The 25,644-nt window shown below is 37.7% G+C and overlaps 1 protein-coding gene across 1 annotated transcript; it reads left to right on the top strand.

Annotated features, from left to right (window-relative positions):
* Nucleotides 1–1,701: 1,701 nt before the first annotated feature.
* LOC133460046 (hexokinase-4-like) lies at nucleotides 1,702–25,410 on the top strand. Its single transcript, XM_061740540.1, has 11 exons — nucleotides 1,702–1,943; nucleotides 6,664–6,780; nucleotides 14,710–14,872; nucleotides 16,584–16,732; nucleotides 18,264–18,383; nucleotides 18,468–18,563; nucleotides 18,750–18,849; nucleotides 20,239–20,422; nucleotides 20,942–21,097; nucleotides 21,516–21,749; nucleotides 24,859–25,410. Exons 2-11 carry the CDS (start codon nucleotides 6,664–6,666, stop codon nucleotides 25,058–25,060), a joined length of 1,521 nt encoding a protein of 506 aa, XP_061596524.1. The 5' UTR covers nucleotides 1,702–1,943; the 3' UTR covers nucleotides 25,061–25,410.
* Nucleotides 25,411–25,644: the final 234 nt, after the last annotated feature.

Below are 25,644 nucleotides of genomic sequence, written 5' to 3'. Positions count from 1 at the left end.
GGCAGTATCCTCCTCAAAAAAAGATCAACTTTGTTATTATCCCATGCATATAAAAAGAATAATTGATTCAGAAAAAGAAAAAAAGAGCACGTGTTTGGGACAGTGACCGCTGTTCAGTCCCCGCCCGTCTGCTCTGATTGGCCAGAATCCTGCTCTGGCTCCGCCCACCCTAAGAAGAAACATTCACACATGTAAACACCAAATGTTGTTTCATGGGGACTTAAATAAAAACTAAAAAGTCCCAAAGAAGTTTAACCTTTGTGTGCGCTTTTCTAAACAGGTATTTTTCCCAGTCACTTCAAACTCAGAAGGTGTGTTGTTTGGGAGCATCATAGATGTTGAAAAGTAATTCAGGGAATTGTTTTTTTTTCTTTTAAGGCTGATTTTAATAAATCTTCATCACAGAAAACATCTGCAAATGCCTTTTTTTAACCCCTCCCACACTATAGTACCACCCATTTACTATTCACATTAGTGTGTTATGCCTTCTGTAACAGAAAATCAGGGTCAGTCTGAGGTTCAATGTCTTCAAGATCTGAAGCGGGGATCGAACCACTGATCTTAAAAGCGTCCTCATCAATAAAGACAACTTCAACTTGGTCGCCCTGATGGAACATAAGTCTGTTTGAGTACCTTTTTTTTTTTTTTTTCAATTTATTTTATTTTTGTACATGTAAACAAACAACACTTCAAGAGAAGTTTAAGAAAACAAAACAACAAAACAAAACAAAGAATTTCATCCTTTAACACTTAATACATGTGCAAAAAAGGAGTAGGAAGAAGTGTAAACTTATTTAATCCTACCCCCATTCACTAATCCTTTAAAGCGTATTTACAGTATAAATACTCACACACTGTACTCACACTGCTAAATAACAGTATTATTATTAGTAGTAGTAGTAGTTGTAGTAGTAGTAGTATATACTGTAATTATACTCACACACATACATACATACATACATACACATAGTTGAATATTTGTACACACATGCCCATATAAATATCTATATAAATATTTACACTATACTGTCTCTATTAACTGCATCTGCTCTATATGTATATATCTACTTACACACACACACATATATATATATATACACATACACCCGCATACACCCATACATACCTACATATATATATATATATATATATATATATATATATATATATATATATATATATATATATATATATATATATATATATATATGTACCTATATATACACATGCATACATACACATATGATTAGCTGCCCATTTCTGTACATAAATATAAACAAACCTACCCCTTCACCCAATAGTGTTTATCTGCAGGCTCAAGCCGCTAAACCCCTTCCTCTTTGTACCTTGTGAAAATCATGTTTTTATATTTACTTTACTTTAGACACTTTTGTTACATGTCCTAACTAACACGTAAAGTGTGTTTCTCAGAATAGTACCTGTTTCAACAGTTCCTGTCTGCAACATGCCTGAAGAAACACCTTCCTCCTAAAGAGTTCTGGATAAGTCGAACTGGCAGAAGTGGTTTGTGCGCTCCCGATGCGTATTTAAGACTGATTTATGGTTCCGCGTTACACCAACGCAGAGCTACGCCGTAGTACGGCGCGCGTCGCCGCGTAACATACGGCGTAGGCTCTCCGTCGATTTAACGCGGAACCATAATTCAGACATTGCGCGCAAAGATCTACTGTTGCAGCCAACTCATCATTCCTCCGCCGTGAGCACATGACCGCACTTCCCTCCTCAAACCTCTGCCGAGCCTGTGGGTGTCACGTCTGTAAACGAAGTCAGCTGTGTGGTTCTCTGTGGGCTCTTGGAGCAGCGGCTCCAGTCAGCGTCTCCTGCTGTTGCGACATCAGCGCCGCGTCTTTACGCACCGTCCCCAACTCCTTCATCCATCAGGAAGTCGGTTCCTCACAGTTTGACAGGCGTAGGACGCAAAGGTGAGTTTTTGGTTGTTTTGTTTTTGGTCGTTTTTTGTTATTTTGCTTCATCTTTAGAACATAATCACATTTTACCCTCCTAGGCACACTGGCAACGATTGGGCAACTGTTTTGATAATGTTTAAGCGTTAACCTCAGATGTAAAATCTGCGCTCTGGATGTCCATCCTCGCTCGTTCTTTCCATCCATGAAATCTTTCCTTAAAATTGCAAAAATGCGTTTCCGTCTCGCTTATTTATACTGAGAAGTGACTGGAGCAGAAATGTTTGAACCTTTCGAGGTCTTTTTCAGGACCAGCTCATCTGGTCTGGCGTGTTTTATATCGCCTTCAAGCTCAAGAAAGGACTGACTTATTGTCGTTTTAAAGTAATGGTTCGCATTTGTGTGAAAGTGAGAAACTACAAACTCTGTTCTAAATTAACTGAAAGAAAAAAAGAAACTAGAAGAGTTTTTAATGAGCCAAAAAAGCTTCACGGTGCGTCACAGGACAGGTGTGACCGAAAAGGGTGTGCCAGGTGAAAAATCTCCACATTCATGAGGCCACAGCGTGTACGTGTTACATCTTCCCAGTCGTGGTCACTGGTCAGCATCACAAGGCAGGCTGAGGACACTGTCCTGTAAGGTGGTGTTAAGCCTGATTTATGGTTCCGCGTTACACCAACGTTGGTGTAACGCGGAACCATAAATCAGCCTTTAGAAGCAAGAACACAAGTGGAACAGGAGTCACGGTGGGGTCAGCGGAGATTCCCCCGGGTCACAACCAGGATTTCAGCAGCCTGAGGAGCAGGTTTTTGTCTGACGGACTGCAACCAAAGCCCGGAACCATATATCCAGCAACCTCATAACTAGGGTTGTCCCGATCAGGATTTTTTAGCTCCCGATCCAATCCCGATCACTTGAGTTTGAGTATCTGCCGATCCCGATTTTTCCCGATCCGATCATTATTTTTGGCTCCTGATACATTTCCGATACTTTTTCCCGATCAGATACATTTTGGCAATGAATTAAAATAAAAAAAAGGACTAAAACTAAATTATCCCAAGTTTCTTTTATTGTCCATTGGAGAACAACATCGACATATATTTCAACAAAGCTTATCAGCACTGGTGCCACAAAATGTAAAAACATGAAATTTTAAACTAAAACAAAAAGTGCAGAATAGTGCAATAACAAAAATAAATAAATTTAACTTCAAAAGAGGTAGTTGAATGACATCCAGTCAAACTCACAAACACAAGAAAATTAAAATACTTGTTGGCTTAATCTTAGTGCAACATTCTGAATGGCATGAAATGAATAGCAGCAGCTTAATGCAACATGAACATATATAACATTTCACAATTCAAACATGTAAACCATGTTAGTTTCGCTTACTTCGCCACTTCTGGCCACTGCCGGCCGCTGGCCGGAAGTGACGTTAAATGCAACGATATATAAAACGATCTAATATATATTAAAAACATTAATAACTAGGTATGTCCCGATGCTTTTTTGGCCGATACCGATGTTTTGAAAATGCCGTGATCGATCGATCGGGACAACACTACTCATAACACCTGTGATTGAAATAACTGCTTCAGATTTAATTTTATACTCTATGATGGAGTTTTCTTCAGTGTTGTGAAGCCACTGATAGTTGCGTGTGCATTCGTGGACGTTTTGGAAATGCTTGCTACTAATTCTTCTACTTTTGACTGTAGCAACAGGATAACATAGCAGGGCCAGATCGGTCCGGTATTTTATCCAGAATTACTATGGACTGGCGAACTGTCCAGGGTGCACCTATGCCTTTCACCTGAAGAGAGCTGGGACAGGCTCCAACAGACCCCCCCGAGACCCTGAATAGGAACAAGCGGGCACAGATGATCGATAGATGGATGATTTAATCCTTTATGTAATGAAATACTTTTCAGTATAATTATTATATAGTTAAAACATAAAAGCAAATTGATCAAACTTAGAGTTTGATGGAGCAACACACTCATACAGAAGGTTGGGAGAGAGGTAAAGAAGGAGAGAGGTTGACGAGGAACAGATTCTACAGTCTGCATATTAACTGGTAAAAGTTGAAGGAGCCTGGATTGACCTCTGTATACCAGACACAGATCATATAAAAGTGGCCACAGCTGGAATCCACTGCTGGATGACATTTGAGGCCTCAGCCAGCACTGCGTGAGCAACCACCATGCCACAAGGATCAGCGTACCTGGATGTGCTTGGGACTATCCTGGGAAACCTTCGTCACTCACAGTCTGTCGCTGCATCCAGAGATGGAACCTGGTACCGTTACACAAGGAGGAAATCAACGTCTACTTTGCACAGAAGCAACAAGTGATCTACGGAGACAAGTTCATCTCAGACCGACAGATGAGACGGCTTAGTCCACGTTTCAGCGTTTTCTGGGAAAAATGGAAATTGGAAATCTGCCTTTGTGTGCCCAAGATGAAGGAGACCAGCCAGTATGATAAAGGGTAAAAGCCAGCATCTGTAAGAGGATGGCGTTGCATCAGTGCTCATGTCTCGGCTGACCTGCATTTGTGTGAAAATAAACTTGTTGTGGAGGTGCATACTGGAATTTCAGAGGGATTTTTGTCAACATCAGTACAACGTCTTTTACCAGAAGATCCGTGGTCCGTGATCCGTGGTCATTTCAGCAGGACAGTTTCAGACGTCATGCAACAGTGTGGCCTGTTACACACAGAGTGTTCTTGACAGGTAGTTCTCATGTTTCATTCATTTATTTACGAGTTTTAAGAATCTATATTATGACAGGTTAGTTAATATTCATTTAGCTGATCCTAATAAATAGTAATAGAGCTGTTAATAATAGATAATAATAATCTTTATTTGTCAGTATATATCCTAGGTAACACACTGAAATGACTTTCACACAGTGGTTCTCAGTGTTATTCACACATGCTGTATATGCAAAGAACAGCTTAATTCAAAATAAAAAAGGTCTTTGAAGGGAGAAAATGTTCTGGTCTGCTGAAGCCTAAATTGCAAAAAAATAAAATAAAAAAATGTATACACGTTTATAATGTTTTCAATGGGTCACTTACTGTAAGACGTGGGTGCAAAAGACAACATACTGTATGAGAAGAGCTCATTTTGCTCTTAAGCAAGATACCACCAAATGTTGTAACTAGTCTAGAGAAGCTTTCAAAGATTTACTTCTTAGAACAAAACAGGGAAACAACTAGGTCTCCAATTAAAAGTCCAAAAATTTGAGAATTTAAAGGAGGTACAGAACTGTTATCTCTGTATGTTCATTAAAAAATTACATTTTCATCTCGCCTTTTCATATAAAGCTTACTTCAAATTGAGATAATGGATTTTGTAACGGGGGCAGCATGGTTGGCTTGGTGGTTAGCACTGTTGCCTCACAGCAAGAAGGTTCCTGGTTCGACTCCCTGGCCCGGTGGGGTGAATGTGTGGAGTTTGCATGTTCTCCCCGTGCTTGCACAGGTTCCCTGGTTACTCTGGCTTCCTCCCACAGTCCAAAAACATGCGTAGTAGGCAGAGGTGTCAAGTAACGAAGTACAAATACTTTGTTACCTTACTTAAGTAGAAATTTTGGTTATCTATACTTCACTGGAGTAATTATTTTTCAGACGACTTTTTACTTTTACTCCTTACATTTTCACGCAATTATCTGTACTTTTTACTCCTTACATTTTAAAAACAGCCTTGTTACTCTATTTCATTTCGGCCTTTAAAAAAAACTATCCAGTTAAATTGCTCCATCCGGATAGAGTGAATTTGGTTGTGGTTGTTTCAGATGTTCTTGTCCAGTTTTGTTCTTACATCCGTTCCCTCAGATTCCTGCAACTAAACGTGGATGTACATTCCAATAAAGGTTAGGATAAAGGATAATATGCCTCTGAAGTTTGACTTTTTGCACCATTACAATACTTATAGGCAACTAGTCATCATATCTCCTGCTCTCTGAAACACATGTTAATGCTCAATAGTACACATATATGGTTCTTTAATAAATTTGCATTATACTAAGATGCATTCATTTTCAATGGCTTTTGTCCTTAATGTCTTTTTTCCCCCTTACATTTACTTTTATACTTTAAGTAGTTTTGAAACCAGTACTTTTATACTTTTACTTGAGTAAAAAACTTGAGTTGATACTTCAACTTCTACAGGAGTATTTTTAAACTCTAGTATCTATACTTCTACCTGAGTAATGAATGTGAATACTTTTGACACCTCTGGTAGTAGGTTAATTGATGATTCTAAATTGCCCGTAGGTGTGAGTGTGAGTGTGTCTGGTTGTTTGTCTCTATATGTGGCCCTGTGATGGACTAGTGACCTGTCCAGGGTGTAACCCCTGCCTCTCGCCTGTAGTGAGCTGTGATTGGCTCCAGCAGACCCCGTGACCCTGCACATGATAAAATAGGTGGATTTAGTAACTTAGTTCCCCAATGGTTCAGTTGAAGGAAATGCTTGTTCCCCTTTTGTGTGTTGCTACTTGTTCACTCTATAATAAGCATTTAAACCCATAAAAGCTACACCGGCATTAAAACATCAGTGTTGTTGACTTTTACTGACACTGGAAACTCGGATCCGTGGAAAATGCTGTTAATATTAATTCATAATAAATGATTCCTATAGAAAATGTCTCTGCGTGACACGTGGAAGTGTTCTGGTTTTGCAACTATTTCACAATAAAAGATGACTGATTTGAACGTTAATGTCCCCCGTCCAGATGAGCAACACTGAGATGAACAACGACAACTGCATTCAGATTTCCAAGAAGCCCAAAATGAGTGGCGACACGGCGCATCTGCATGTGGACGGCATCCCCCTGGACACGCTCAGTAAGGTAAGCGTCTTCTGAGAGGGAAATCCTAATACTTAACTGCTCTGTAGTTGAGGTACAATCAGAATTATAACTAAGGTGCTGGCAATGCTGACGTCCAGATGTGAGTTCACCATCTTGCTGTTTTCTTGCAACGTGAAGAATGCAGACATCTGCTGCTCATCATGCAAACACGGGGCATTTTAGAAACCGCAAACTCCTGAGTAAGCCAAAGTTTAGAGAGAAATAAAAACACAGTAAAAAATTACCTCTTTTAAAAAACCAGATCGATGGAAACAACGGTGAGAGGATGAGTTTTGCAACTGAAGTCTGTCAGGGGACATCCTGTTGGATGAAATAAAGAACTCTGCTGTATTTTTATGAGGAAAGTCAGAGGATTACAGAGAAAGTTGTCCTGAAAGTGCCAATATTTGTATCAGTTTTTTTACGCCCTAGTAGATTTAGATATTTCTAGTTCACATCTTGACTTGCTTATGTACGACGAGTATTAGGGCCAAACTAAGACAAAAAAAATAAAATGGAAATTACATAATAATATGAGAATAAAGTCGTAAAATTACCAGAATAAAGTCATAATGTTGTGAGAATAAAGTCGTAATATTACGAGAATAAAGTCGTAATATTACGAGAATAAAGTCGTAATATTTTGAGAATAAAGTCGTAATATTACGAGAATAAAGTCGTAATATTAAATATATTATAAATATATAAATATAACTTCACAAGATGCTCAATATTCCTCATTTTAACACAGGGAGAAGATGCTCTTCCTGTTAGAGTTCTCATAAATTAACACTTTATTCTCGTAATATTACGACTTTATTCTCATAAATTAACAGTTTATTCTCATAAATTACCACTTTATTCTTGTAATATTACAACTTTATTCTCGTAATGTTACGACTTTATTCTCGTAATGTTACGACTTTATTCTCATAAATTACCACTTTATTCTTGTAATATTACAACTTTATTCTCGTAATATTACGACTTTATTCTTGTAATATTACGACTTTATTCTCGTAATGTTACGACTTTTTTCTCGTAATATTACGACTTTATTCTCATTATATTATGACTTTATTCTCGTAATTTCCAATTTTCTTTCGTCTTAGTTTGGCCCTAATACTCCGTCGTACTTATGTAACTAAAGGAGAAGTAAAAACTATCACCACAACTCAGAAAAAGTCCTCTTTTGGAGAGAAGGGCTGTGTGCACCACATCTTAAGGTCATTTATCCCATATTTCAGACTGGAACAAAAATGTAACCTTGCTGCGTAGTTGTGTGACTAGTAATACATAAACACATCGTCATTTCTGGTAAACAGAACTAAAAGAAAGAGCGGACAGTTTTAAAATGACCTCATCACGTTTCAGTAAAGGTCTCTGTGACTAAAAGTCCTGCTGCGCGACGTAACGCTCGGCTGTGTGTTTGTGAAGCTGCAGTTGCTGCTGGAGGATCCTCTGCCCACCAAATCTCAGTGTTTGTTAGTCTGAGTCGTACAGGACAATCCTCCAGCTCTGTGTCAGATAATCAGCCTCAATCATGACTTTATTTCCTTAATGTCACTTCCACTCTCCAGCTACATGAACTCAAGTTCATTTAGGTCAAAAAGGAGCTGTAGAGTTGAAGCCAACATTCCTCTTTCTCATAAACTGAGACGCGGTCTTTAGAGGTGAGGCTGGGATAACAGCCAAAAAGAGCATTTTCAAGTAAAACACTTGCATTCTCTAGGAAGTGTTTCTGTGTGAGTGTATTTTATACTCAGATATGAGTTAAATACGCCTTAAGATCATGCTATAAATAGAGTATTTGTAGACTTTTAGTTCCACCAGCTCTGTGTTTTATTGCGCAGATTTTTTCTTTGTATCATTAGAGAAGAATTTGTTTCAGAGGCATTCAATGTTATTCCCAAACTTGCCTGGCCAAGTTCTGTGAATAATACTCCCTTTCAGTCCAAACAACTCTCATTTTTCACTGGATGTGCTGAAACTTCTCCCACACAGTTCCCTGTTCTGATGCAAAGTCACCGCAGTTATCAGAGTTATGTTATCAAACGTGGAGCACAGTACAGTACTACAGGGGGAGAAGCGTCTGTCCTAATGTAAAACAACCACCTGGTCATGTTAGTGAACACAGAAGGTTTTTTCTTTCTTTCTTTCTTTCTTTCTTTCTTTCTTTCTTTCTTTCTTTCTTTCTTTCTTTCTTTCTTTCTTTCTTTCTTTCTTTCTTTCTTTCTTTCCTTTTTTCTTTCTTTCTTTATTTTTTTCTTTCCTTTTTTCCTTTTTTCTTTCCTTTTTTCTTTCTTTTTTTCCTTTTTTCTTTCTTTTTTTCCTTTTTTCTTTCTTTTTTCCTTTCTTTTTTTCCTTTTTTCTTTTTTCCTTTTTTCTTTCTTTCTTTTTTCTTTCTTTCTTTCTTTCTTTTTTTCCTTTTTTATTTATTTCCTTTTTTCTTTCTTTCTTTTTTTCCTTTTTTCTTTCTTTTTTTTCCTTTTTTCTTTCCTTTTTTATTTCTTTTTTCTTTCTTTTTTTCCTTTTTTCTTTCCTTTTTTCTTTCTTTCTTTTTTCTTTCTTTCTTTTTTTCTTTCTTTCTTTCTTTCTTTCTTTCTTTCTTTCTTTTTTTCCTTTTTTCTTTCTTTCTTTTTTTCCTTTTTTCTTTCTTTCTTTCTTTTTTTCCTTTTTTCTTTCTTTCTTTCTTTTTTTCCTTTTTTCTTTCTTTTTTTCCTTTTTTCTTTCCTTCCTTTTTTCTTTCTTTTTTTCCTTTTTTCTTTCCTTCCTTTTTTCTTTCTTCTTTTTTTAATTATCAAACCTCTGGAGTCATGATGGAGGAATGAAATGATCCTCGACTCCACTGGCGTAAAAGCAGGAGCGAGCGTGTAGAAACACGAGCCAGATCCTTGGAGGAAAGACGTGAGACCGGAGCAAACACGCCTCTGGAAAAGTACTGCGACCGTGTGGTTGACATAAAGACGGGAGCGGTGTGTGTTCTTGCCAGGATTTCATCCTCATCCTGGAGCTGAGTTTCATACGGGTCCCGTGACTGCAGGATGTGTGCACTGACGAATACGAGCTCGGGAGGTTTTTTTCTTTTGTTAGCGGAGGGAGGGGCATCGGGCTCTAGTGGGGACGCCACCCCAGACATCCACACAGAGATTACACAATACAGCATAAAGTCTTTGTTGATCCACGTCTCCTGGCTGCTGTCAGGTCCTTCAGTTTGGCGTTAACACATTCCCTCATCCACTCATCTGTGACACTTTGATTTCCCACACGTTATACCTGCTTTTATCCGTCCTCCGGGTTGCACAACCAAGTTTTTTTTTGACTCATAAGAAATGCCGTCCTGGCATATGTGCAGCAGTAACGGTTGAGCTGTTGAAACTTGCCTGAGGTATTTCTGAAAAAGCAATGTACATGAAACATGTGTGATTAAAACGCTCAGGCTGCCAACTAAAATACAAGCCTTGATGCCATCGATCGCAGCACACTGACACCTGGAAGAACAGCTCACAGGGCTTTTGCTTGATGTTTTCCCTGTCCCTGCTCTCACGATGGCACGTTTTCTATCACCTGGTGCAGCTCTAATGTTCATAACATCAGGTTAGGACAAGTTTTGCCTTAAGATGCTACTTAAAAAAAAGTACATTACCTGATGATTGCACACGTTTCTATGAGACGGTTAGTGTTTTGTGGCCCACCTTAGTAACGCTACAGTTTCACCACCGCAGTGCAACATCCCCTAAGTCTTTTGGATTGCGCCACATAAATCAAGACGATTATCCTTTGTATCCTTGATTCTTTGTGCAGCACGGTGACTTAGTGGTTAGTACTGTTGCCTCACAGCAAGAAGGTTCCTGGTTCGACGACTCCCAGAGTTGGAGTGCGTGGAGTTTGCATGTTCTCCCCGTGCTTGCGTGGGTTCCCTCCGGTTACTCCGGCTAGGGCTGGGCAATATATCGAGATTTTAATATATATCGATATATTTTCAAACGCGATATGGTACGAGACAATATCGTTTATATCGATTAAAAAAAAAAAAACTTTTTTTTTTTTTAATGATTTTGAAGCTTATTTTGTGACAAATTGACTTGAATGTTTTATTTGAGATTTGCACAAATGTTTTGTTATTTGCACAACTGTCAACCTCAGTGGAAAAGTCTGCCTGTTACTGTCTACATTGTATTAATTGCACAGTGTATTTTAATTTAATTGTTGTGCAGGAAAGGGATATTTGTTTTATTTTATTCAAGAAGTATTTTTATTCTATATATGCAGACAGTTTATTTTTATTTCATTTGTTTTATACATTTTGATATTGTGCAGACCTCTGTTAATAAATGTACCTGTGTGACATTTGGCACGAGGCTTTGTATTAAAACTGACTGTTTTTTTAAGGGTTTGCCTCAGAAAAAAATGAAGCTAACAGAGATGCTAACAGAGATGCTAACAGAGATGCTATGCTATAATGCTTTGGGGGAAACCCCAATTATGGCACAGAAAAAATATCGATATATATCGAGTATCGCCATTCAGCTAAAAAATATCGAGATATGACTTTTGGTCCATATCGCCCAGCCCTAACTCCGGCTTCCTCCCACAGTCCAAAAACATGCATAGTTGGTTAACTTATGATTACAAATTGCCCGTAGGTGTGAGTGTGAGTAGGCATGGTTGTCTGTGTATCTATGTGGTCCTGCAAAAACCCCTGTCTCTCACCTGTTATTACCTGGGATAGGCTCCAGCAGACCCCCGTGACCCTGCAAAGGATGAAGCGGGTATAGAAAGAGGATGAATGGATGATTCTCTTGCATGTCAGTATAATATGAATAAGCGTTATATTGTTGGGTTATATAGTTTATATTATATAGTCACAGCTGGATGTAGTCACACCTTGTGATGAGGATCATTTGTTGGAGTTCTGACACAAAACTGTGCAAACACATCAGCAACGCTACAAGTAGAATAAACCTCGTTGCGGGCGCTTACAAGTCAGTGTGAACATTAAGCACATGTTTTTATTAGGTTAGACATGTATCCACTGTGTTTCTGAATGTGCAGACTTTATTACACTCTGCAGCGATTTTCCGGCTTTTAAGGAAGCAACGAAAACAGGAAGAGAGCAGTGAATTGTTGCTGCTATCTCCAGAGGGTCATTAATGGGGGTGCCAGCCAAGCCGCTTCCTGCTAAATCTGAAACATCTCTGCTGATAGGCCAACAAATAGACCCTGACCATGAGGACTTTCACAAACTGTCAAGAATGTCACAAAGGAAACTTCAGAAAAAAAAGATCCCTGCAAAATAATACATAAACATGCCCAAAAAACTGTTTTATACTGTATTGGGATAAATCACTTTCTTCATATATTAAACTCTTCCAGAGGCCCGAGAGCTTTGGAAGTCCCACGGGATCTTTACTCTTTCATTCTCCACTATTCTTGGAGGTCTTGACTTTGAAACTTCAACGCATCCCCAGTGCAGATGTACCTGTACATTGTTCCATGTGCTCGGTTATCTACCCTACCTACCACGACCTACCTCCCTCCCTACCTCACCATTTGATTATTTGGAGCAACGGTGTGCCAGTTGCTCATATCACCTTTCCACAGAGAACAAGTCTTGTGATTCTTGCTGTTAACTCTTCGCAGGTCAACCCCGTCCTTCATCTCTGGCTGTTTTTGAATCTAGTAGCATAAGGATTTCTGTTCTTCACAAAGTTGTTGTAATTCTCAAGTTCAAAACCACACTCGGTATCAATTTTTTTTTCTGTTTTGCATCAAACGTATCAACCTCTGGCAGAAACGCTGACTTGTAAGCTGTTTTATCATTTGATAAAAAAATGCATTAAGGTTAAGAAGGAGGCCCTCCCTGGGTTGGCAGAGGACGACAATGCCCAGGACTGACTTAGGCAGGAGCACGGGGTGGTAAAAATGGGAAAAAAATCAGGGATAACATTTTTTTTTTAAATGCATTCATTCGAGAAAGTGTTGTATTTATTATATGAAAATCCCTGTACACCTTTTACAAAACGGTTATAGTTGATGGCATTTTATTCACATAAAGGAGTATGAATGGATGGATGCCTAGAGGAGAAAAAAGTACTTTACTCTTAGTCTTCTGAAGCAAGGACTTCAATAATATTCTTCATTGATCAATTGATCAACTTCTGACTTTGACTTTATATATATGTATATGTATATATATATATATATATATATATATATATATATATATATATATATATATATATATATATATATATAGTTATACATTTCGATCACAAGTTGCCAATCAGATTCAGATCTAGATAGCTTGCACGCCTTGTCATTCTGAGCATTTTTCCCTCGTGAAAAAAACCTGCTCTTTGTTCTTTGATACATTATCAACCTGAAAAATAACTTTCCAGTGATGGAAGGACAAAAGTGTACAAAATTGAAATCTTCACATGTTCATCTACTGTAGATTCAACAAGTATCTTATCCCCTGTGTTTTTAACCCACTTGTAACCCCATTTCATCAATTACTGTGGAAATGCGCAGATTTTTTTCAGATGGTCATTTGTATGTTTCACCAAACTGAAGTCTTAACATTATGTTTGTCCCGAGCAGATTCATGATTCATACCTGAACATCACTTTCATTCATTCACAACTCACGACTGCCTCTCTTTAGCCCACTGTACTTTGTCTTATTAGGTTAGGCTGTTGATGATGATTTACACGAGCACAGGCGTTTCTGTGTGAGAGTCTCGTTTACTCAGCTGATTTCTTACAGTTCAGTCATAAACACTGAGTCTTGATTTTACACATTTCTTTTTAGTTCCTTTCATTTTCCATTTTCTATTTTTAAGGCGTGTTGCTTTGAGTTTTCTGTCCTGAGGATTTGATGTCCACATCCTTGGTCGAGCCCCTTTATAACCTTCACTTTTGGCTGTACTTGCTTCAAATTTTATACATACCGGTAACTCCCTGGAACAACCAACATCTTATGTCACACTCCTTGTTGAATTTTCCTCTTGGAGGAAACTGTTTTGACTGACCATTTCCGGTCAATCAGGCAGATGCAAAAGCTTATTCACATCTGTTTTAACTTAAAAAAATGTTTGCACATTTAGACTTGTGCATGTATTTGTTTTAGAAGTGAAAATGGAAAGGTCATTCCATATTACTTTTCACATGATTCACTGATTCCATTTTTTCTTGCACTTGATCTAATTGATGCTGTTTGAGTGCATGAAGTAGTTTTGTGACATTTTTTTTTTCAAAATAAAACAACTGAATAAAAATCCTCTAAGAGGTCTTGTTCCACTTTCTTTTCTCTTTTGTTGTTGTAAGGGGTTAGTTAAAGAAACCTTTGACATTTTGTGAGAATTAGTTCTATCTGCTAAATTAGCTCCCTTAAAAAACAGGGCTGATTTCGTATTTTCAGAACTTTAAAGATTTAAATAAAACCCTCTCAATTACTATGTTTCCTGAAAAATAAAACAATTCCATTTTCATCAGCTCAGATTTTCACATATTTGTAGTTGAACTCAAAATCTATAATAATTGCAGTTCTTATTTTCACCTGTTGTTCTATCATATGACCACTAGGGACGCTGTAAAAAATGCCTTTAAATGATTTGGATGATCACTTTGCTGTTTCTCTGCCGGTTCATGCTGGACACGTTGGGGAAATATCGCCATCTAGTGGTTAAACAATAAACCTCTTTACATTTCTTATAAGTCAGATCATTTTCGCTTTAAGTTGCCCAAATTTAAAAATATAATACTTAAAACACAAACTGTACCTACACATAAGTGTCTGTAATGTTAAAGTGTATTCACCCATAAAATAAGAGCAGGATAATCGATTTATCTTATGCTCTTTCTTTTTTAAATGAATCTTATAATGGACAACCTGTTTCTAACAGTAAGAGCCTGCTTTTATTTGCAGGTGGAAAAGTACCTGGAGCCTTTCCGTCTGTGTCTGGAGAAGCTGCAGGAGGTTTCTGCTCGGCTCCGGAGAGATCTGCTCCGAGGTCTGGCCAAGCACGCGCACCACCGGGCCTCCGTCAAGATGCTGCCCACCTTCGTCAGGGCCACGCCGGATGGGACAGGTACTAAGTTCACGTCTTAATCAAACAAAGTTTCTCTCACTTCATTCAAGCACATTTCTTAAACAAGAATTGTGTCCTAGAAGTACTCCGAACTAGGCCTGTGTTGAAAAAATCGGTTTCCCAATTCTAAATCGATTCTCACATTCATTCCTAAAAATCGATTCATATGACTAAAGATCGATTTTTTTAAAATTTATTTATGTATTTTTTTTTCATCATTACATTACAACTTTTGGTTATTTTTTTGTTTATCCCCAAAAAAGGAATGTTTTGTTGGACATGAGAATAATGGTGCCATGTTTTTGCTTTTAAATATGTTTAAAGGTATGAAAACATTAAAGTGTTAGGTTATAATTGCATAAATTGTCTATATTTCATTACTTTATATACTGTCTTGGGGTTACATTTGCAAAAAATGATAAAAACTAAATGCTCAAAAACTAAAAACCAAAATAGACCGAAAATGGAACAAATAAAAACGGAATGTGGGAAAAAATAAAACCAATTTCATCCGTCTCTGTTTCCTCCCCGGATCTGTTTGGTAATTCTGACCTACGATGTTTCTGAAAGCAGTTCTATCAGCATTCTGGGAGCTGATTGGTCCTTACAGCATCATTAGCTGCCAATACTTGCTGTTTAATCTCAATATAATACTAGTAGTAATATTTTGCATAACTACAGTCATATAATTCATGCAACAGCTCAAAAAACAGTTTTATTAACACTAACCCAAATCAATATCGGAATCTAATCGAATTAAATCAAATCTTGATAATCGATTCTGAATCTTAAGAATTGGAATCGAATCGATTCTTGACATTTGAATCAATCCCCAGCCCTACTCCGAACATATGGAGCCCATGTGATTCTCCTTTCGAAGGTCTTTTTACCTTGGGGTTTTATTTATATGGTGTCAATTACAATACAAATCATCTCCAGGCCCTTTTCAGAGACCCAGAACATGACTCCCGAGCAAAAAACAATCACAAGGATAAAGACATAAAACAAAAAAAGCAGGTTTAATGCATTATTTTCTAATTCTGTACATCATTGCAGCAAGATTATTCATAAGATGAAAACATTCAAGACAACTGCCAGTGGAGCGGATGTCCCAGCAGATTTCATAGACTGGTCAAACCATGTTGTAGAAGTTAGATTGTCCAGGCCTCGACATCTCAAATGTTTCATTTCATGACAATCCATCTTGGACGGGCATGGCCTGTCTGGACTACTTTCCAGCAAAAATCCTCTTTGTGGCGGGACCTTAAGAGAGTGAATGTCTACAAATCTCGATGATCTACAGTGACGTTAAAAATAAGAGCTCATATTTCCTCCACAGCAATGTGAGGGACTGATTTCAAACAGGAAACATGTATGTTTTTCCTGATAACAGTGGCTCATGGGGAGTACACACACTGCTTCTATATTTTGACTTAACTTTTGATGAATAAACAAGGTGTAATATGTTGTTGCTCTTGTGAGGTTGGATTTGCCTGATTTTAAAACATGTTAGGGACCAGAAGATTTTTTTAGTTTTAATTTTGTCCTGATACATAAACCTTTCAAGCAACAGACATATTCCTTTTTTCTTCATATAAATATATGGGCATCAGCAGCATAATATGGTGTCTTTATGTTGTGGAAAACATTTATACGCCCCTCTCACGTAAAACAAAATCTTCATCAAGCACTTGTTTGCGTGTGCTGGCAGAGAAAGGCGACTTCCTGGCATTGGATCTGGGTGGAACGAACTTCCGAGTGCTTCACGTTCGAGTGGTAGAGGAGGAGCAGAAGGTGTTGAAGATGGACAGTCAGATTTGTGCCATCCCTCAGGAAATGATGCTGGGAACAGGAGAACAGGTGATACACAGAAAGAAGAAATGTATGAAAATTAAGCCTGATGATGGAAATATAAGCAGTCCAAGAAAAGATATATCTGTTGACTTAAAGCCTGTTCAAGTTTATCTTCATTCAGCATCAATGAGGGACCTATTTTCTGATTCCCACATATGTTGAAAACTCATGGTAGTGCATGGAACAGGAACCATTTAAATTAATGACCGACTGGTCGTTGACATATAACGTGCCATTATATTGGACAAAAAAAAGCGCAACATAAAGGAAGACTGATGACGATTAAAGTTGGGGAATCAGTGATTGAAGATACTGTTATGTGAACACATTTGGGAGATGGCACATCTTCCTTCTAGATTAATGCAAGGACATGCAACAACACGTACACCAGCCTCATCAAAGAAACAAAAATAAAGAGACAAAACAATTCCAGGATAGGCAAAGACGGAAAATAAGAGCAAATGTTAGTTTTATTTTTCCAGAAAGAAATCGCTAATGACAAACAAAAGTCTTTATAGTCTGTAGAGTGTAGTGGAAATTACTTATTTTTTTTAACATCCTAAACTTGTTTATTCAACCAATATTTCTGTGATGTGTTGCTGGATCAAACTACATTGACTGGGTTTTAAATAATTGCTACCTCCAATTTGACCACTAGATGTCAGTAAATGGTATTTACTGTTTCTTCAAAACTAAAATACTTCCCAGTACTTCTTTATAGCCAGTACTCGAGTTGTAAAAAAATAATCAGGGGGGATGGTGGATTTTATCATATGGGGACAGATAATTTGTGCTGATTACAAATAATATAATTTATTACAAATAATAGCACTGACCAAAACACCTGCAGAAATACTGCAGGAATGACATAGCAGCAGTTAAATGCAGCCTTCTGTAAGCTTTAAATATCCACTGGGCTTACATCAAATACATCAAAACACAACAATAAAAAACAGTTTTCTGAACTTATCAATATGACTCTGTCCTTCACAGGATAAGTAAAATGGATCACTGCAAAAACTCAAAATCGTAACAAGAATATTTGTCCTATTTCTAGTCAAAATGTCTCATTTTAGTAAAGAAAATCTCATTACACTTAAAACAAGACTCATCACAAGTAGATTTTCACTTGAAATAAGTAGAAAAATCTGCCAATGAACAAGATTTTTTTGCTTGTAATGAGAAGATAAATCTTGTCCCATTGCCAGATTCTCCTACTTATTTCAAGTGAAAATTTACTTGAAACAGGTGAAAATTGTCAAATAAGTATATTTTTCTGGTGTTATTTTTCTGGTGATGACTCTAAATGTTGAAATAGCAGTAAAAACACATTCATTGATGAAATGACATAAGGGATGGAAAGGGGGGATGATTTGGACTGTTTTTATTTCAGGGGGGGATGCCACCCCCCCTCATCCCCCCTCAACTCCAGTACTGTTTATAGCTCCCAAATCGTATGAATGATTATTCAAGAACCCCAAACTCTTCAGATTCAAAACTAACAAAAAAATATTTCTGTGTCTGTTTGACTCTCCAGCTCTTCGACCACATCGCCGCCTGTCTCAGTGAATTCCTCGACTCTCAGAACCTTAAGGGACATACTCTTCCCCTTGGCTTCACCTTCTCCTTCCCCTGTCAGCAGAAAGAGATTGACAAGGTCTCGCTGACGCAGTCATTTTGTCTGTAAATGAGCCCTGATTATACAGGAGTTGTGACCTCTTCCTTCTTTGTGTGTGTACAGAGTATCCTGATCCGCTGGACCAAAGGCTTCAACTGCTCTGGCGTGGAGGGAGAAGATGTGGTGAAGTTACTCAAAGAAGCAATCCGCAGGAGAGGGGTCAGTCCAAAACCCTCACAAATGTTATTTGACTGAGTGCTGAAACAGATTTAAACACTTTTTTTCTGAGGCAGATGACTCACAGTATATCTGGAGACATCATGGCATACATGCTGTATATAAAGTCTTTGCTATTATTTAAATAAGAGGGGCTTTACATCTGTCTCTTCCTCTTTTTCTCTGTAGGACTATGATATCAGTTCGGTTGCCATGGTGAATGACACAGTGGGTACGATGATGAGCTGCGGCTACAGGGACCAGAGCTGTGAGATCGGCATGATCATTGGTAACTAGGCACCTGAATAAAACGTATAAAAGGCTTAGGGTGTTGTCACATAAGCCTGACATGAGTGTGACTCTGAATTATACGAAAACACCTGCCGTTACACACTTACATAATTGACATTAATTAAAAATACAACCTAAGACAAAATAGCAAGTACTGTATATGCTTCATTTTCTCAACCAGTAAAAACTACCTCATACTGTGCAATATTCCCCATGCATAATGTGCAATATTCCTTAATTCATCCATGTGCAATATTCCTCCCATCCAGTCAAGTGCAATATTCTTCCACTTATTAATGTATATTATCATTCTCTCACTCACTCATCTTTTTATAGTGTGTATATGTATATATATATATATATATATATATATATATATATATATATATATATATATATATATATATATATATATATATATATATATATATATATATATATATATATATATATATATATATATATTTATGTTTAATGTTTCCCATTTTGCTGTTTACAGTCTTGACTTGTGTACATAGTTTTTTTTGCATGCATGTGTGCACTTTACGGAGCTGCTGCATAATCTCATTGTACCAGTATCGTACCAGTATAATGATAATATAGGCTTTCTATTTCTATTTCTTTAAAAGGGGATTGTTTTATCTCTAAGATCAGATCTCTATGTCAATCTGTAGCGTCAATCATTACTATGATTTAAAGTTTTGTAGTGACCTCAAATGATGAAACACATTTTACAAATTACTTTAAATAAATGATTTAGTTACAGAATATTAGATATAACAACCAAATACTACAAAGAAACAAAACAGACCAAAGCAGCGATTAAATGACCACTGATGTAAAATAGCTACAAAAAGGCTAAAAGGACCGTGAAAAGATAAAGATACACAAACGCAACTACTAAATGGAAAAAACCAAGAAACATACGAAATGACTACAGACACAATTTTACTTTCATGATTCTTCAGAAGTGCAACAGACCGTCTGATTTTGGTGCTTTTCCTTTGATGGAACCGACATAAACAACGTAATCTTCGGCTGTGACTTATCCACCTTTGACTGTGCAACATCAACCCTTCAATTTTGTGCACACAAAACGATACAACATCTTCACAAAACATTTCCAGATGCAAGATCATGCATCACACACGCTGCAGACAGGAGCAAAATGTTAACAGAGGAAAATTACTACAAAGCAATGCAAAAAAATGTGAGGTTGAAAGACACAAAAGTACACAAAAAGAGAGAATTACTCAGAAGAGAAATGAAACGCAACCATTTCTGTTTTTGTCATTTGCAAATTGCAATACTTACTTTTCAATTTCTTGCACTACTTAATTTTGAATTTTATGCTGCTGAGTAAAGTCATGCTGCGTTTCCTCTGCAGGGACGGGAACCAACGCCTGTTACATGGAGGAGATGAAGAACGTGAAGCGTGTGGAGGGCGAGGACGGCCGGATGTGCATCAACACTGAGTGGGGCGGTTTCGGGGACGATGGCTCCCTCAAAGACATCCTGACGGAATTTGACGAAGTTGTGGATAAGACGTCCATCAACCCCGGCGTCCACACGTAAGCTTGAGGATCAGTCAGGAGCTGCTTTCAGCGGGAAAAAAAAGATAAATCGACCACGAAAAAACTGATTTTGAAGTAATTTCTAAATGAAACAACTAGGATATGTGTCCATCTTCATATTCTTCTTCGCTTGACTTTTCCCTTCAGGGAAACTGATCATCTGTTTCCATCTCGACTGTCTTCTGCATCTTTCTCTGTCACACCAACCAACTGCATGTCCTCTTTCACTACATCCAGAAATCTTTTAGTTCTTTTTCTCCTGCCTGGAGAAAAAGGCATATATATTTCTATATTTCTACAAATGTATCCACTGTCCCTCTTTAATGTGTCCAAACCTTCTGAATTCAGCATCAGCTTTGTGTCCAGGAGAGCCTGCTCCTCTGATGTGCTGACTTTTAATCCTGTCCATCCTAAAACCTGAGCGTCCTCATCTCTGCCACCTCCAGCTCTGCTGTCTCCACGCCATTAAGAACTCCTGGTCTCATAATTGTCCTGCTTATCTCTCTCATCCTGCAGCTTTGAGAAGATGATCAGCGGCATGTATCTGGGGGAAATCGTTCGGCTGTTGCTGCTGAAGCTGGTGGAGGACAAGCTGCTGTTTAAAGGACAGGCGTCCGAGGCGCTGCTTACTCCAGGAAACTTTGAGACAAAGTACATCTCTGAAATTGAAGAGTGAGTAGCCTTGCGTTTTGTTTTGCTATGTCCCCAGAGGTTGTTCTTAAATGTACCCATTTACCCGTTTGAATTATGTTAACCCTTGTGCTGTCTTTGGGTAAAGGGAGGGTGAAGGGAGAAAAGATGGAAGGAAGGAAAGAAAGAAAGAGGGAAGTAAGGAAGAAAGGAGGGAAGAAGGAATGAATTGAGAAAATAAGGAAAGAAGGAAGGAAAAGCAAAGAAGGTGATAAAGGAAATAATGACCAAAGGGAGGTAAGAAGAAAAAGGAGTAAAGGAGGAAAAGAGGAAAGGAAGAAGGAAGCATGGTAGGAGGAAAGAAGGATAGAAGAATTGGGTCATTTTGACCCAAAGACAGCACGAGGGTTAAAGCTTCTTCATGTTGTGTTATCTTTTCCTGTGTGTGTCTCTGGTTCAGGGAGGACACCGGCCTGGGAAACGCTAAGAAGATTCTGACCAAGTTGGGTCTGGACTGGGATTTGGTTGATGCCTGTGTGGTGCGCCTGGTCTGTGACACAGTTTCTTCCCGCTCTGCTCGTCTCTGCGCTGCTGCTTTGGCAACCGTTGCCAACCGTATCCGTGTCAACCGTGGGCTGGGCCATATGAAGACCACCGTGGGGGTGGATGGGACCGTCTACAGAAAGCATCCCAAGTAAGAGGCAACACAAAAGAAAAACAGATGAATATATTTGGCCGTCAAATGTAAATGTAAATGATTATACAGGACTGTCTCAGAAAATTAGAATATTGTGATTTTCTGTAATGCAATTACAAAAACAAAAATGTCATACATTCTGGATTCATTACAAATCAACTGAAATATTGCAAGCCTTTTATTATTTTAATATTGCTGATCATGGTTTACAGTTTAAGAAAACTCAAATATCTTATCTAAAAAAATTTTAATATTCTGGGAATCTTAATCTTAAACTGTAAGCCATGATCAGCAATATTAAAATAATAAAAGGCTTGCAATATTTCAGTTGATTTGTAATGAATCCAAAATGTATGACATTTTTGTTTTTTTAATTGCATTACAGAAAATAAAGAACCTATCACAATATTCTAATTTTCTGAGATAGTCCTGTATATACAAACCTATAAAAGGAGGGAAAAACTAACACAGGAGAGATTTAATCAAACATTTGGCAGCAAGAAACTAAAACTGTTAGTGTGCTTTGTTGATATATAAAGGTCAAGATATAAGTTCAAGCCCACAATGCTATTCACCAGATAAGGTGTAATAGTTACCAGTGTATGATTGTTAGTTGCCTGTGAAGGAAAGCTAGAAGTGCTATTTTCTACCTCTGAAGCATGTGTAAAACCTGCTTGTAACTAGTCTGGGAACATTAATTGTGACCTTACCCATATAGCAAAGACATTTTAGCCTTATCAGTGACAGCTCTTTAATTATCTGCCGCCCACTTTCTCACTTTAACTGATGTCATTGAGCCAAGGTGAGTGTTGCTGCCTAAACTCCAGCACACACCCACTGGACTTGGGCCCGGTCTTCATTATCTTATTTTTAGGTTTTTGGATCATCACTGGCCCTCACAATATTTACTGTAAAGCCAAGTCATGAAATTGGGCCTCATCTGACACCATGTCCGAGCTCATCTTGTGTTATGTGTGTGTGTCTTACACTTTTATACTTTCATATTTGTGTGTCTTATATAGTGTGTTTATAGCAACAATTCACAGCCCTTGGACCCGTACAGCCTGTTCTATTTTAAGTTAGGCTCTGTGTTGACCTTTGAGCCATAGTCGGCCCACTTAACACTTGCCAGTGTCATAACTGGGTATTAAAAGTAGCCCAGATTAGGCCCAAATGTGCCTGTTATTCGGTTACCAAAACAGTTAGCTGTTCAGTTAAAGCTACTCATCAGTGGGGAGGTTTTACACAAAGATAATAGTAGTTATCCCCTAAATCAGTGGTTCCCAACCTGGGGTCCGGGCCCCCCCTGGGAGGACGCCAGAGATCTCTGGGGGGGCGCGAAACTTGGTCTGCTTTGAAATTATGCAGTTGTAAAAATTATATTTGCGAATGAGTCATTCATAAGACATTATTAGGAATAATTTATGAATGTCTTGAATATTTTTTGTGTTTTTTATACACTGGTGACAAACACAGGAAATGATTTCATTCCTTATTATTATATTATTACTCAACATTTAATCTACTCCGACAGGGTGTTAAAGGAAAAATTTTAAAGATGTTGGTCTCATATTAAAAGAGACATTTTTCAGAAATATTTTTATGTCCTTTTATGTTCTTTTGTGCGTATTTTATACATTGGTGACATTGGAGAAAAACAAAGTCATATGTATACAGAGTAAACCAAAGAGAAATGTATAAAAAAAACATAATTAATGTTAATTTTTTCAATTAAAGACTATTTTGGTGCTAGTAAGTACGGGTCGGGGGCCTGGCTGGTCTTAGACACAAGTAGGGGGGGCTCCAAGGAAAAAAGGTTGGGAACCACTGCCCTAAATGTTGGGGTTGGTGATTTTTCCAGGGAGGCCAGTATCTGACCAATGAATGGTACCTGCTGCTCTAGAAGCTGGTCCTCAGCCTCCCCTAAAAATGCTAGTCACTCGGCTAGGAATGTCAGTGTCTGATTTAGGATTGCTATTCATCATTTTAGGTATGCAATTCTGGAAGCTTGTTCTGAGCCCAAATATAGCTTGAATTTATTGCAAAACTTGAAGAGTGATTTGTGTTGAGAAGAGATGAAAAGTCCTTTCAGTTGTCAAATCAGTCACCGGCTTTTATAAATGAGAGAAGCAGGGAATTAGCATCCTCCAAAGGCTTCCTTTCACTATGTGGACATTTATATAAAATACTCTTGTGTAGAGCTGGGGATCGATTCAAATGTCAAGAATCGATTCGATTCCGATTCTTAAGATTCAGAATCGATTATCAAGATTTGATTCGATTCGATTCCGATATTGATTTGGGTTAGTGTTATTAAAACAGTTTTTTGAGCTGTTGCATGAATTATATGACTGTAGTTATGCAAAATATTACTACTAGTATTATATTGAGATTAAACAGCAAGTATTGCAGATAATGATGCTGTAAGGACCAATCAGCTCCCAGAATGCTGATAGAACTGCTTTCAGAAACATTGTGGGTCAGAATTACCAAACAGATCCAGGGAGGAAACAGAGAAACAAAGGTTTTTTTTTTTCCCACATTCCATTTCTATTTGTTACATTTTTGGTCTATTTTGGTTTTTAATTTTTGAGCATTTGGTTTTTAGCATTTTTTGCAAATGCAACCCCAAGACAGTATATAAAGTAATGAAATATAGACAATTTATGCAATTATAACGTAACACTTTAATGTTTTCATACCTTTAAACATATTTAAAGGCAAAAACATGGCACCAGTTATTCTCGTGTCCAACAAAACATTCCTTTTTTGGGGATAAACAAAAAAATAACCAAAAGTTGTAATGTAATGATGAAAAAAATAAATAAATAAATGAAAAAAAAAAAACCCAAATAAAAAAAAAAAAAAAAAAAAAATCGATCTTTAGACATATGAATCGATTTTTAGGAATTAATATGAGAATCGATTTAGAATTGGGAAATCGATTTTTTTAACACAAGCCTACTCTTGTGTTTATCTTGATTATCTTCAGTTTATGACATTGTAAAATCCCCTCATCGTCTGTCTGTAATTTGTGCCGGTTTGGTTGTTTGGAACTGCTGTCACATGATCAATTCCTATGATTGTGTCTCCTTCCTCCCTTTAGTTTCAGTGATGAGCTGAAGGCAGCAGTGCGCCTCCTCGCCCCCAAGTGTGACATAACCTTCCTCGTCTCCGAAGATGGCAGCGGGAAGGGTGCTGCCATGGTAACGGCTGTTGCACAACGGCTGGCTCTCCAGTCTCGGCTGTTAGAAGATAGTGATGGCGAGGACGAGGAGGAGGAAGAGGACGAGGAGGATGACAAATAAACAAATGGCACTTAAGGCAGAACAAATGATTATTTAACCTTGTGCCACAAGTCGGAATCTTTTTTTAAAAAACTGCACATTTGTTTTTATCCAGGTAAAGCTGTTCATTACTGTAAAAAGAACATTTGAATCTTACAACTCTGTTACAATATAGCAAAGATGTTTTTGTTGTTTTTTACTTAAATTAAAGAAAATTGTGCCAAAAATGAGAGTACTTATAACACACTCCATTCGGTATAATGAATATTGATGCTTAAATGTGTCAGAAGGAGTTTAATTCAGATACAGTACATGTTGCTGTGCAGCTTGTGAATTTCCACCAGGGGTCAATAAAGTTTGGCTTTAACCTACTTGTTTAAGACATCTTGATTTATTTGTTGATCACACTGCGTTAGTTATCCAAATTCAGATAAGTGCAAGTTAGTAGGTGAACAGATGATTCACAAATCACAGAGAAATGCAGTATAGTAAAAAAGAACAATATTTTGAAAATCTGCTCTTGGCCACTAGTGAAATTTTGTGGACATTTTGGAAAAACAAAGCACACCCATAAACCTTGTTGTCATGGTGTCTAAAACTGTTTC

Source organism: Cololabis saira, chromosome 14 (genome assembly GCF_033807715.1).
Source record: "Cololabis saira isolate AMF1-May2022 chromosome 14, fColSai1.1, whole genome shotgun sequence".
NCBI classification, from domain to species: Eukaryota; Metazoa; Chordata; class Actinopteri; order Beloniformes; family Belonidae; genus Cololabis; species Cololabis saira.
This window is presented reverse-complemented; position numbering and strand designations above follow the sequence as displayed.